Genomic DNA, 15,779 nt, shown 5'->3' with positions numbered 1-15,779 from the left:
GGTGGTCACATTTGTTATGGATAAGCAGAATGTTCAGACGGTTGGGAGTTTCTTGTGTCGCTCGATTCTCTTTTCATTTTATACTTGAGAACTCGATGGAATAACGAAAAATAAGGCGGTGAAAAAAGAAGCAACAGTCATTGGTACAACTCTGTATTTCGTTGCCGTTAATGTCATCTCTGAGGAAGGCCATGATGTGAGATTCGACGCAGATTAGCGTTGTAAGGTGCAAGTCTCAGTACTGCGAACCTTTGTCCTCTGGTAGCAAGAAATAGATCGTCACGTCACCCCGAGGCGTCTTCACGATCTCGCGGTGTCGGATAAGCTGCGTCGCAGCCAGTCCATACATCAGAGTAGGGATACCTGATACATCGAACAAATGTAAGGAAACAAAAAGTCAGAAAGGAGGATTATCAAGTCGTCGCATTGCTAAACCCGTTCGCCATGGCTAATTCCAGATCGGTAGAGCACTCAATGAGACAAGACATTGGCTGTGGAAGGACAACGTGCTCGTCGTCCCACGTTCCTTCTCGTATGTCGGAAGTTAAATCGAATAAGACCGCGGTCTGTGTTACGACGCCTTGTTCCGATCGTTGCTTTAGATATTGACTGAATTCAATTAATCAAGCGGCGGTAGCTGTGAATTTACAGTGTCTTACACAGTCTTGGAACTCTCAATCTTGGTGGCAAAAGAATTTCTTTACGAATTCGTGTGTGTAATATATTTTTTTTTAATTTTTATTGATGCTGTCATATATAAATAAGGTAGTATATATATATATATATATATATATATATAAAATTTGTTGCGATATTAAAAACTTTAATCTCAACTCTTAAATCAAGATTGTAAAAAGGAAAATAAGAATTTCGTTCCAATAAGAATTTAATTAAATTTAACTAAACTAATTTAACTAAATTTTCCGAACTTTTTCCTTTAAATCTTAATATATAATTTTTCGAGTAGTACACTGAATAAACATTTAGTTACAATAAATAAATATTTACTCCATAAAAAAAGATAAGTTAAATTATCTTTTTTTTATTAAATAAATATGTTAACATTTAGTAAATATTTATTCAGAAGACTTAGAACAGAAACTATTCAAACCAATATTTATTAAAATTTAGTATTTTTTTTCACTATACATTTCTGCATTTCAAATTTCTGAAGTAATAACTTTTATAGATTTTAAAAAACAAAGAATCTTGTTTATAGAATTAATATTGAGGATTCCATGACATCGTGTTCGCAATAATTATAGGATTTACGAACTCGCCGGTTTCGCATCCGAGCGGCGTAAATGAACAAGGCCACCTTTCCGAACGTGGATTCCTTTTTTTGGACGAGCGTCCAGCTATCATTGCAACCTACCAAGGTTCAATATCTTGATCGCCTTGAAGAATCTGTCCTCGCTACTGAGATCCTGCTTCGGCCGCTTGCTGCAGTGATACTTGATGTACGGGAAGCAGCCGGTCCTAAGTACGTGATAATTGCTGCCGCCCGCTGGCCAATTGAAGTGTGACATTCCCCGCTGATCATTCACCACGTCGGCATATCGAACGAAGTACGAAGTCCAGGGGGGTTCGTCGGTTTGCAATAGGTAGCTCGTTAAGACCTGCATTGAAGATACCGTAATCACGTCGGGCCACTTTGTACACGCTGACTGATCGAGGAAATATCTTCGGAGGATCATCACGAGCACGCGGGACAAAGTCGCGACCGTTACATTCCGTTACGACGTCTTTTCCTCGACGCGTCGACTCGTTAACATCGCCGTCAAGCTGGTCCTTCCGGCTTTCCGTGTGTATAGAAGAAATTAACCCGTCGCAATGAAAGTATTAAAAGGAGGGATTTTAAGAATTTGCACATGCCATTCGGAAACGATCAGACAGTCGCTATAATGTCGTTTCTCAACGCACGATCATATTACTTGTATATATTTTTGCCGTTTCACGTTACCACAGGACGGGATTAAATTGCACCGGCAGGAGTAACTTTGTACCATAGTAAAGTAAGATTCTAGAATTATCCAATGTTCAAAAAAAAAAGAGAAAGAATTGCAACGGATACTCTGATGAAGATTTCAAATTTATGAAATCATAACAATTACATAAAAAGTTTCTATTGGCGGCATGGATTAAAGCAATTTTTAAGAAAGTGACATCGAACGCGAAGAATTTATATTTAATAATAAATAACTTTAATGAAAGAGTTTGTCTAATCTCTATATCTGCACTGAGAAAAAAAAAATTTGTTCAACGAACTAAAACATATTTAGTTGTTTGCAGATTTGGTTAATTCAACAAATTTTATTTAATAGAATTTGTTGAATTAACGAAATTTGCAAGCAATGTAATATATGTTTAGTTAATTGAACAAATTTTTTTTCTCAATTTTTTTTCTAAATGAAATGTACGTTAATTTTATAAACAATGATTTTGAAATCGCAAAAATTAGCATTTTTTTTTACATTTAGAGAAATAAAAATAAGAATTAAAAATTGAATTGCTCCCTCTCTGGATAAATGTTATACCGCAAATCTATTTCAAGACTGTAAGAACACTCGGAAGTAATTTGCAACTTGTGCAATCATTTCGGTGGGATACACAATATACTTGAAACGATGGATACTTGGAGTCTGTTCGACTGGGAAGAATTACGAGTTTATCACAGTCATGCGATCGCGTAGTGCCACGGGAATGGAGACACGCTAAGTGTAACACGAGCGTATATTGTTACGTAAGAGTGTCCGGGGAAAGTGCGCACGGTCCTCTGAGAAAAGATCTCCTTCGGACTTTTCGATAAAAAAATACAACGCGTGAGATGATAATTAGGGGAGTGGCCGAATTAATTCATGAGAAACCGAGAGACCCACTAACCTCTGAAGCTAACGGTTTCTTCTTCTTCTGGAATATCTTTGTCCAAAGATTGACGTATCTCGTGGAGAACAGTGCTCTCGATTCGATGCTCGAGTTGATTATCCGTGATTGCATTTCAGTGATCAATTTTTGATCAAATTTGCGCGATCCCCATTGATCTTAAATTTTATAAACAAATTTGAGAAAATTTGTTTTTTTGTTAGAGTATTTTTTTCATTAAAAACCGTAAAATAAAAAGATATTTATCAAATTAATTAAACTAATATAATTATCCAAGCAATTATCAAACGTAATAACTTCTTCTTCTTTTGAAAATAATTAATGTTATAGGAAAAAACGCGATAAAATATTTTATTTTTTATATTAAAAACATTGACATTACAAGGATTGTAACAACAATTAAAAATTAGATCAGAAATCTAAAAAAAGAGAGCAAATTTTATGAGGTTTTTTCCATAAATAAAGTGCGGAGATCTAAGCGATTTTCAAGTTATTAAAAGTAAGTTTCATAAAAATCGAAATATCTCATTCTTTTTAGCTAATCTTACTGAAAGTATCGGAAAATTTAACACGAAAGATTTATGAGGAAGAATAAAATGTTTGTCATCAAGAGAAAACAGTCACGCACATCAACTTAAGAGCATGTTGTGAAAAAAGAGATAATGCTTCTAGGAGAGTCTGTATATAAATAGATGATGATGATAGAAGTAATCGCATCATACTCAATAGTATCGCTTATCGACCCGCGGGGTAAGAATTTGTCATGGGACATGTCGTTCTGCCTTTCTAAAATAAACGCGCGGCAAGAAAGTTGCTCAAAATGTCAAGGTTAACAAGGTTCAGTATGATCGCACGGTGGAAGCGAATCATGTCCCGTGGTGTAACGTTAGCGTTTCTGTCTTTTACGTGTGTTTGCGTCAGAGCGGAATGAGTAACAACGTAATTGATGGCGCGCGCGCGTCAACTTTTGCACATCAGCGTGCGTGAATTCGCCGCTATGCGATTCTGATTGCTTCATCGAGGTAGTCGCGAAGTTCCAGGAATACTTTGAGCGATGGGTGTCGTAATTGTACGAAGTTGGATTACCAGTTAATGTTCAACACGCTGTTATTTACGCTATGCATTTCATATTTGTCGTTTGAAAGCGTTCAGTTTTATCGTCAATTTTTATTAACAATTGTCTAATCAAGTCTAATTTCCCGTCAATTGTATTGTGTTCCCCCCCATCAATGTAGATTAAATTTTAGGAATATATTCTGTAACTCTTGTTAATGACTATAGTATTACATTGTCTTTGCGCAGTTTTTTGCCATGTACCTGCAATGATACCGTAATATTGTAATTACAGCCGTTAAGAGCTACAGAATAGGTCCCATCATCTCGGTTCAACTTACATTTTTTTCTAATTCTTAGACCGGTATTTATAGCTCATTTCTGTTTCAAGATCATCTAAAATAACGTCTTAAGATATTAATCCATCATTAGTTTATGACATCTCAAGACTGTCCTTAAGATGGTCGTAAATATAAGAACCAATAATATAAGAACCGGCTATAAAATTAGAAAAAGATAAAGAATAAATTGAATTGAAATTAAAATAGGATTGGCAATATTACCTCATAAAAATAACTTCTTACCCTTTTTTTTTCTTAAAAAGTAACTCGTTACCATCAATCAAAATGTAACGAGTTATTACTTTTTTTTCTTGACACTAATAGAATATTATAGCATTTTTCATTGGCAAAACTCGTGCTTATTTATTGTTAATGTACATTAAAGCTGTACACAATTCTAATCTAAAAATAAGATATCTGAGATGATATAATGCCTATAATAAAGTATATTTTATCAAATAGCATAATAAAATGTATTGAGGATTACACGATTTAATTCGTTTCTATATTTTTATTAACCATACATCTTTACGTCGATTGTACAACGGCTTTAAAGTGCACTGAATGCACATTAGTTCTGCCAATGAAAAATTCTATTATATGCAGATTCTTACGACAACTATAAAAAATTTAGAATTCTATATATATATATATATATATTAAAACTTTTACGTAAATAAAAATAAAATAAACGATAAAAGTAACTAGTGAAATCATTATCATTACTCCAAAAATGTAATTGCGTTACTATGAACGTTATTCAGAAGAAAATGTAACGTCGTTACTCAAGCGTTATTTGCCAACCCTTTAATTAAAGTTAATTAGCGAAAACAAAGTGAGTTAATTATAAAGTGAGTGAAAACAAATGAAGAAATATCGTATGTTATTCAGCAAATGTAAAATTCCTTCGAAATTTTTGCGCACTTATTCTTAAATAGCAATAGAAAGTGAATACTTTCTAGTGGCTGATAATAGTTAGACAATCGGAATTATACAGACTGAATCTCATTTTTACTCGCGTTGCAAATTACGATGTGGAGCGATAATCTTCTGATCTAATTCTTTCTTATTGTTACAATAACATTTGAAGAATCGTACTGCGAATTTAAATGAACTCTGTGCAATCGCGTTTGCGGAATTTCATACTTTTCCGCTGTAGATATCAATCAAATAAGTATATATTTGTAATTAGCTTTTATCTATCTTACTTTCTTCGATTAATTCAAGAATTATACTAATAAATATCTGTTTAAGAAAAAAACTAGAAGAATCTTGTTAAGATTTTTAAGATTTTAGTATACTTGAAATCTGTTGTATCTATGTCACCGCTGGCTCACTCTTTCACGCATGCGCGAGGCTATTGTGCTGGCAAATAGATGGCTGCAGTCATTGGGCCAGTAGATGTTGCTCGATGCTGCTCGCTTGAGGAGTAACACTCAAGTATTATATTTTACTTGGTACGTCACAAATACCGACACTCACGATTTATAGCGTGCATATTCTCACATGGATACAAACGCATATAATTTTCTTTCGCGATTGAATAAATACAGGTGAAGATAAAGTATTACGCAGCATGTGCTAGTGGTTACATAATTGACATGGCACGAAACTCAGAGCGCCGCCGTCGTACAGTATCGATTCCGTATGGCGGTCTCTTTGAAAGGTTTTCTCTGTGTTTAGTATTCTTTGGATCTTTTTTGCACACGACTCGTATAAAAGATTGAAAAGCGAAGCGAAAGTAAAGTACTATAAATATAATGTTCAACTTGTTCACTTGAAAAATTATATGATATTACTATATTTTTATTAATTTATTTTTGCATTGTACTATGTTTTCTTTAAGAAATAAATGTGAAAAAGTTATTACTAGGAATGAATTAAATAAATATTAAAAGTGAATTAGCTTTATAAATATAAAAAAATCGTCACAACTCCAAAAGAATGATTTTTTTAAAAGATGATTTATATGAAACAAAAGTAACATTTGATCATCTTAAAAATACGGTTGTATTCTTTTTGCAGATATATAATTAGTCAATAATTTTCTAGATTAAATTGAAAAATATTTTTTCTCTTTTTTGAGATACTTAATTTTTTGAGTTGGGCTTTGAGATAAGAGAGCGATATTATATTACATAATTAAAAACTTGTTTATTTTAAAATACTTTAAAGATGGAAATTAATTATGATCTTACGTGCGATCCTTCAATTTCGAAAAATATCTTAATTACAATGCATATAATTTGTATTGAAAAGATTAAAACGCAAATCAAAGTTACGATGGCTCAAGATAATTTGTTGCCGTGTGTTTTATGTACCATTGTTATGCTCTCTATCTCATAATTTTCACGCGTCAGGCATGGCGGTCCTCACTAAAGCATTCTCTTCAATAAGACCGTTCAATAATAGACCATTAGAAAACGTGGATGAGAAACCCCTTCTAAGCATTTCCAGGTGGTAAATCGCCACGGCCTCGTGGCATGAGGTCAGACTGTCCAAGCAGCACCTTGACGGGCTATCATTCTCGACGAACTTGCGGTACATCTTGTTTTCTCATCTTCATGCAGCGGATTCTTTTTTTCATGTTTACATCGGTTGGACTTGTTGGAAGCACGTCTTCTTTTTAAGAATGGCAAGACGATTTCGATACGACATTTCGATAAGCACGGATCATAAATCATAAGTAAGGACGATAAGAAAAATTGCACGGTATTTCTTCACCAAGAATAACTTTAGTACTTTGTAGTTCTTGGGAGTAACTTATGTCCCAGTTTTAAAAGTGAAACTGAAAAATAAAACAGATTATATCCAAGAAGACAATTTCTAGACTTTAATAATGGAGTTCTTTATTTATTCTGTAAGAACTTGCAAGTATTTCTTTCAAGATTTCTTCCTGTAATTTGCCACGTTTAGAAATAAATTGTGACTACATTGAATACATCTCTTTGAAATACATCTCTTTAAAGGAGATTATTTCTGCGTAATAATTTTACCATTTATATGATCGAGACTGCTCTTTCCACATTCTCTCAATGAAACCACTTCTGATGTTGTTTTTCGCCGCCGGCAGATATTGATTCGGAGTGAACTATTAACGCGATTGCAATTGCACATATATATTATATTTAAAGGTCGAAGCGTGTCTAGCTGACAATGTCATACGCTTGCACTTCCGCCAACATGATTTATCGTGCCTATCACCATCCGATTTGCACGTGATACATTTAGCCAGTTAATTTGGAGTAACGCGCTCACGTCACATGACCTAGTTAACACAACAGCGACTATCTATTCTAGTTAACACAACAACGACTATCTATTTCTAGACTATTATGACATTCGTGACATTAATAAATGATAAATCTTGTTCATTTAGTTGCTGTTCGGAACGACAGAATGGCTGCGACCTGCAGAACGGGCGCCTCACATAATAATCTTCGCGATCTTTTCCTCGACGCATTATGTCCGTTATGATTCGGACGGTATTGTGAATTGTTATCTTTGATGTACCTCTTTATGCACCGTGCTTTTGTAGGCGCATACGTATCACTTTCATCAGGTTTTTTTATTTTGTTCGTGAAATTGTGCCAAGAAAATAATTGCTATAAAAGTCACATTTTTAGAATATTTTGCGCTCCATTTTTTTTCGATAAACGAATTTGTTCGATTCTGATTCAACAAGTAAGACAACTTTTTATATGTAATGTGTATAAATATTTAAGAGAATTCAAACACAGTGAAAGAAAAGATTGGCTGAATGTGGCATAGCATTTTTAATTGCAGTAGCCAATTTTTGATTGCATTAGCCTATCGAAATTCTATATTAACATTGTAGATAGATGGATAAAACAACCAAAAATTGATGGTTACAGCCAATTAAAAATGCTGGGCCGTGTTTTACCATCTGATTTGCTGCAGCAGCCAATCTTTTCTTTCAGTGCAGCAAACATGTTATCAGTCCTCTTTTGCATCGTAAATAAATCCAGAATAGTACTCATAATTCGAATTGGAATGCAAGTATCGTTACATAAAATTGGCGATAGAGCCGCTTTAAGTGAAACAATATCTCGTGGATGATAGCATTATCGAGACGTCACTTTCTGTTTTAAATGAGTGCCATCCCGGTGGCTATAACGCAGTGAGCACACGTGCGAATCTATATATCCGAACTATTCGTGGAGTCTTATCATTCTACATTCAGGATTCCCGTTCACGATCACTCTGAACCCGCGTCTCTGGTTGCCACGCCTAGCATCATTTTCGCATACCGCCGCGACTTATACAGCGTCCTATAAATTATGATCGCATCTCATTAACATCCACGTGTTTATTATAGCTGCGCTATACGCTATTAACGTGTATGAGTGACGACGGAGGATGCTTAAATCTAATAGTTTTCCAATATTCTCATAATCAAACAGAAAACTAACGTTGCGTCAAAATTCAAGTCTTTTGTAAGAGAAAAAGAGGAAAGCTGCGATCGATGAAAGGATCGATCTAAAACGTTGAACTAAATTGTTTCCATGAAACTTTTATTGAAGAACTTTTTTTAGTAGGTTACAGAATCACACTAGAAAGGATTGTATGTAGCACATCAACGGTAGAAGTAGAACTTACGATGCACTCCATTTCTCAGAATTTAGAAGAAAGCAAATTAAAAAGATCGAGGGTCATTCGAATGACTAAAAGAATGCACTGCGAAGTTCATGAGATTAATAAATTAATACATGGAGTCACAAAAAAAAAGGCAGCACATGTGTCTCAAGTCACCATATTGGCTCTCTTGATCATTTTTCACAGAAAATTCTCATCAGTATGATTTTGATTAATCTAATAGAATGTTTGATAAATATTTTTCATAAAAATCTATATAGTTTAACATTTTGGATCGACTTTTTCAAACTTCTTTTTTGTATTCATGAAGATTCAAATAACAGGACTATATCTTTCATGCTGGTGTATCCCTCATATCAAATATTCAGAAGCAAAAATATTGATAAGTAGTAATATCAACACACATGATACAACGAGTAATAGAAAGGGATGACACTGAGAGGAAGGGATCGCGCAAAGATGTCCACCATCAAATTGGATTACGTCGCCGTCGCCAATCCGACACGAAGAGAGACGCAGGAAACATCTGCCGGCGGGCAGTTGCGATTACATCGTGCTTAATCGACTAGAACGTCATAAAGGCAGCAGCTTTTCTCCACCGAGATTCATTATCAGGCGACGTGTCCACGAAGACGGGCGGAATGTAATATATTCACGTTCACGTACTGGACGTTTCAAAGATGCAAAAACATGCTAACTAACTTATGGGGATAAAATCATAGAGTCCTGAGAGATAATCTTATGCGCGCATTTTTAATGTAATTCTACGGAATTGTTATCTGTATCTTTAAAGAGATCTAAAATTTAAAAGCTTTATATATTACGTCCTAAACTTTTTATAGTAAATCTCATTCTGAAGGGTGAAATCTTACTCTTAAAGATTAAACATTGAGCCAATCTTTTTCAAGATTAGTTTAATTTTCACTCTATACAATGAAATCCCACTCCAAAGAATTTAGAGTAATTTATTTTAGCTGTCTTTAGTTTTTCTTCCATGAAGAAAAACTCGTCAGGGAATGAGAGAAAAATCTATAAGGCTTGAATTCCAGTTAAGGTGATATTTTTCGCAATAAATTCTTTATAGTATTTTAAATATGTTCGTTAGCATCAGTAATATTAAATTACTCGCCAATTTAATTTATGATATTACTCCAGCTTTAGTTTGGATTGTATTTCATGACTGACAGATAATCGGTGTGCAGTTTGGTTGACCTGGAAATTATAAACATTCACATAGAAACATAGGTATCATGATCCGACCACGATTTGACCTTCATTAATTTATTTTAGAGAAAGAGACTCTATTATATTTAAAACATTCTGTATAATTATATGCATTTGATACCTTTGACATAAACTATTGTTCAATCAACGTGTGCGTGATGAGGAAATGCGAGCAAAATTTCTTACTGCGATAACCGTACGTCAAAGTGTAATTTTTATGTTCCATCGAGACTATTCAACTTGTTATAGTGTATTTCAAATAAATTATCTTTATCGTGCATGATAATACCTTACGGTAATACAGTTTGTCCGCTTTCTCGTCAACTTCCTCCTGAAACTGCTGATACGATATTCATACTCGTACTGCACGCACGTCTTACGCACGCGACCCACACCTACGTGTCTCGCACACGTGGAGCATGAGATACGCGACACCGTGGCTGCACACATCGTTACACGGATGGGACATGTAGCATTTGGAGCTATTTCGATACGAGTTTCCTACGATTTCCGCAAGATAAATGATGTAACGGCCGTTTGCATCGCGTCCTGTCGCGTCGCGTCTTGGAGACGATGCTCCTTCATTATGCGCGACGCGCATTGCCGCGTGCACGCACGTGTGTAATCACGCAAATTTTTTTCTAGTCGTGGATGAATGCATACGACGGTCTAACGGGATCCAGCATTGAGCGTCTACACGTAAACATCGTAGGATTCCTGATCTGTTACTTTGCACATCGTTTATATGTAAATAAAGTAACTGGACAATATTTTTTAATGCCAATCCATACACATATTACATAGAGTTTTTTATGACAAAAAATTCAGTAATTAACAAATTGATCAATTGAGGGACTAAATCTATTTTTGGTCAAAGCGGAACTTGATGTTTAACTCTTAGTTCAAATAATGATTTTCTAGCCCTTTATTTGGATCATTCGTGTTACAGATTCATTTTAATCACTTTAACAAAAATTATCAAGTAATTTTTATGTATACTTTAATTTTAGAAAATATTTATTAGATTGTGTATTTTTAAAAGAATTGTATGTAAATGTTGTACAATATCGTATAATATTTATATAGAATTTTTTATAAATACATCTTTCAATTTTATAAATAACTTATTGACTCGATTTGTCAGATTTGAAAATGCAGTCGCAAAACTGAAGCTGTATAATAAAAGCTGAATAATATTTCAAATTAAATTAATCGTCAATTTAATAATAATGTATCAATAAACATTTTAAAAATCTATAAAGAATTTATTTTAAAAAGTCAGGAAATAAAAAAGTGAGTGTTATACAGAGTGGCAAAAAAAATTTGGCAACAAAAAATTTTATGTTTATTAAATCGTTTTATTAAATCGTAGTAATGCATATTAAAAAAAAAGTCTGGAGTGTCAGAGTTACATCTTATTAAATACCAGAAAGACTTTGCGCTAAAAGATTTTCACATCGCCATACAGATGAATTGAAAAACTGTTCTATTGGCTGTCTAGAATTTATTCGATAGACAAATACGCAGCCATTTTCAGTTAATTATTGTTTTTAATATTTAACAAGATATAATTAATACTTCAGATTTTGTCTTTTTTCTAACATATGTTCCTAATGATTCAATAATACATTATTAATGATAAACACAAAATTTTGTGGTGAAACTTTTCTTATCACTTTGTACAACACGCTTGCACACTTTTATCAAATTCGCGTTTTATTCACTTTAGTGAATTCCATTAGCGTAATGTATTTTCTAGAATAATATCCAAGTGCGTTGTAGAGAAGTAAGATAAATTTCTTCGAACTGAGTTTTAACTGAACATCTTTCACGATTTAGAGCAACGTTTTTGTTTGCACTTTCTCCCAAGGGTTCTTTATTTCCATGCAAGAGAGATTGTTCTAAATTCATTTATTATTATTATTATCTAATGATTATAAATTAGAATTTTGTTTCCTCGATTTAACAGTTGCCCGATTCGAAATTGAGAGAGCCGTATTACCATAATCTAAAACACGCCTTCCGGCTGCACGAAGTAATTTGTCGAGAGGTCAGCCGTGCAATTCCGATCATTGTGACTGAATACGTTGCAAACGGATAACGTCGTTCTATCTCTTTCAATGCAGGATTCTTTCTTTTCAGAATTTGCAATTTATAATAAATCTACAGTTATGTATATTAATTTTGAATAATAAAGCATTTAATTTGACGCGTACACTCTGAAAATGATTGAATTATAATTTTATATAAGCAATCTTTCATACACAAGAAATTTAATTATAAAAATGTAGAAGTAATCTTGTAATTCTAATTCAAGCATACATTTTTCATTAATAAATTTATAAGGTATTAATATCGAAATATTATCTCTTTCTAAATTTTAGTTATATGAATTTGTGCATATATATTTGATTCGTGTATTTCGGAGAAGATCAAATTATAATTTTATGAGCAATTCTTTTTTAATTTTGAAAAATAAACAATGTTTCAGTCAAAACTCTAATTCTAATTCAGAAACGTATTTTTCATTATTTATGACATGTACTAATATTAAAGCATTAATCTTTTTCTACACTAAATATATCTATATAATGGAGTTCAATCATGAACGATTTTGTTAAAATCCTACGAAAGAGAAATTGTATATATTTTCTCCCTGTATACATATTATACATCTCTTTTACTTATATTGTCTCACTCTATGATCTTAATTAAAGTTATAGAGTGAGATATATAATATATAGAAGGAAAAAGTATGTATATTTTTGTTCATCTGTGTAGAATTTTGATAATATCACTCATGACCAGATTTTGTTATAAAATCCTTATAAGTTATATCAAAAAGACAGTCGTAACTCGATACGTTTAATTTTATAGCAAAAATATTAAATGTCAATCTTTACTTTTTTCTTAAAAAAAAAAAAAAAAAAAAAAAAAAAAAGAAAACGCATACAGCAATTAATTATTAAGAAAGTCAAACTCTCTCGTACAATTCTTTTTCAACAGTAAGATTTTTTGTAGACGCATCGTTATATGATATCGTAATTAAGAGGGAGGGGGAGGGCCCCTCCTTCGGATAAGTGGAGAGAAGTGTTGGAGGATAGAAACTGCGCGCTTGCATAATGAAGTTTCTCGCCGAGAACTTAATGGCGATTCGCCGATCTGCGCGTCCGCGGGCTCGCCAAGTTCTTTTTTTGTTGGCATTTGCGGTGCCGATGCGGTTCGCGGTTGGTGCAGGATCCAATAAGAGAACAGTAGGCAGATTCAGTTTCTGCGGCCTCTGTTGCCCGATCCTTATTCCCTCCCGGTTTCTCTTTTTCGCAGCAGCGGCGGCGGCGGTGACGGTGGCGGCAGTAGAAGCGAGCGTTACCCTTCGGCTATGTACCGTTCCTCAAGTGTTACCCTCTCGAAAAGAGCCGTGGCGAAGTCGTGAGCTCTTTCTCTCACGATGCTTTGCCAACCGGCGTGCCGTTGTCTTCCGGTCGATGAACAGTGGAATTATCATTTTATCGATATCGAGAGTTCGTCGTTATACCGGGACTCGTCGGACGCGAACACGAGCGCTCGTCGCTCGCGTGGGAGAGTCTGCTATGATATATTCATGCCGTAACTGCCCGATTATCACAAAAACGTAAATAATATTTGCACTTTTATCTCAAGCTTTCTCACAATTTTAAATAAACATCAACCTGCTCGGAGAATTTTAAAATTGAATATGTCAAAGTATAATTCTGCGTATGATTATATAAACGAGAAATACACGTTAAGATAACTCCGGCAAATACGCTGCGTTGGGATTTACGCCGCAGAAGTCAGAAAAAAATAGAAGGAGTGGGAGTAATTTTTCCACAACTTGTTACATGTCTTTATGTTATATTAGTATTGTGTTACAATTTTAGTTTCTTACTGTTAATGAAATTATTGTGTTGAATTGATTTGTCACTGTGTTAAGTAGCACCATCATAAATTATAATCTACATAAAATGATTATTGTAGGACGTGCAAAAGACTTAATGGTTATTTCGTGATACATAAGTGTAGCATGTTGTATAACAAAATACAAGTATTTTGCTCTTATATTTTTTAGTTTATCTTGTATATCCCACCTGTTTGGAATATTTGATTTTTAGCGAGCGGAATTTATGCCCAAAGCATACAAAGTGCGCAGATTGAAATCAATGCACTAAATGCAATAAACGTATTACATGAAATATGTACTTCATGTCGTAACACTTGTAGTTTATGTGGCAAGATTGTAATTATTATTTATTACTTTAATATACATATTATTATTTTCTTCTTCATTAATAAAACATTTTATAAGTTATTGTGTCTTATTTATATGCATTATTTGTAAATTTTTCATGAGCCGTACATACCCCTCCCTTCCTCCCTCTATAAATAGCCATATCCTACCCCTATGAGATATACGGCAAAAATGCAAGGATTTAAAAAAGTTCATTTTTTAATATGAAATATAAATATAGGTATGGGAAAAAGTTCGTGGCGTTTTTCCCGTTAGATGGTATTAAAAAAACGCCACGAACTTAATATTTCAGATTTCTAATATTTTTAAAATAATAGTAGACAGCACAAAGTTTTTACTTGATATATAGTTCGTCAACTTTAAACATAATAAATAATACTTAATAAATTAAGTTTTTGATAGATACGGCGTATATACCAGAGTTACCCTATACATATTTCGAAACGGTTTAATCGACATACGTTGATATCCTATTGACTCAATATGATTGCATTTAATATATCGAATGTCGATAACAATCATATTGTTGTTTAGACAATAGCTCGTGCTGCTTTTGCTGGAACGAGTATTGATTTACGTGCGTTTGACTTAATAAAAATGGATTCGTAATTCTAAACATTGATTAAAATAATACGAGAAAAATTGAGATTGTAAAGGCATATAAATTCATATTCATTGAATTAAAGCATTTTGTTAGAATAATTGCAGAATGAAATACGCTTACTTGCAATAGTTTAACAATGTTGGCTTCAATTAAACATTTCGCTCAATGCGAAATATTTGTTGTGCGTTTCCAACTTGTATATGCACGTTAAACATATAATTAAATTAGGATGCCATTTCTGGCGGAATGCATTCTCTATTACATTATCTCGGAACGCTTGAACTTTTGTGACGTAAATTGTCGATATAGATTTTAACGAACAGGGCACATGTGTAATGTAGGTTAATATTATAAATAATTTTGGGATGAATAAATTATCTGTTTTTTTATATACACGATAAATAATAAAAATGTAAAATTAGTAAAGAAAAAAGCAATTTGAGAATAACAAAGACAAGTAGAGTTATTTACGCATTTTTATGGATTCTACGCTGTTGCTTGGAAGCCGTAGCATTGCCGCGGGACTTCTATCTGCTTTGTCCGGTCGGTCAGTCGAAAAAAGGAAACTCGCAAAATGTCGGTTATTCCGCGGCTAATAAAGACTGCAATCTCGCACGATAGCCTCGAGTTCTGACTGTCTTCCGTTGGCAGGGCGTATTACCGTGGAGAGCACTCTTGGGCACCCACCGGCGAAACGCATACATCATGAGGGATGTATGACGCTCTAAAGAATAGGATGCATCTCTTATCTTGTCGAGAGATCATCGCGTGTAATGCGTGGCTTTCATCT

The 15,779-nt window shown here is 33.8% G+C and overlaps 1 protein-coding gene across 1 annotated transcript; it reads right to left on the bottom strand.

Annotated features, from left to right (window-relative positions):
• Window positions 1–235: 235 nt before the first annotated feature.
• On the bottom strand, window positions 236–2,997 carry LOC105622016 (uncharacterized protein C15orf61 homolog). Its single transcript, XM_012203451.1, has 3 exons — window positions 2,884–2,997; window positions 1,376–1,619; window positions 236–363 (listed from the first exon to the last, which is right to left on the bottom strand). The coding sequence occupies exons 1-3, from the start codon at window positions 2,995–2,997 to the stop codon at window positions 236–238; spliced, it is 486 nt and encodes a 161-aa protein (XP_012058841.1).
• Between the last annotated feature and the right edge of the window lie 12,782 nt (window positions 2,998–15,779).

Source organism: Atta cephalotes (assembly GCF_000143395.1).
Source record: "Atta cephalotes unplaced genomic scaffold scaffold00039, whole genome shotgun sequence".
NCBI lineage: Eukaryota > Metazoa > Arthropoda > Insecta > Hymenoptera > Formicidae > Atta > Atta cephalotes.
The sequence above is the reverse complement of the archived record's forward strand: the minus strand, read 5'-3'. Positions and strand labels throughout refer to the sequence as shown.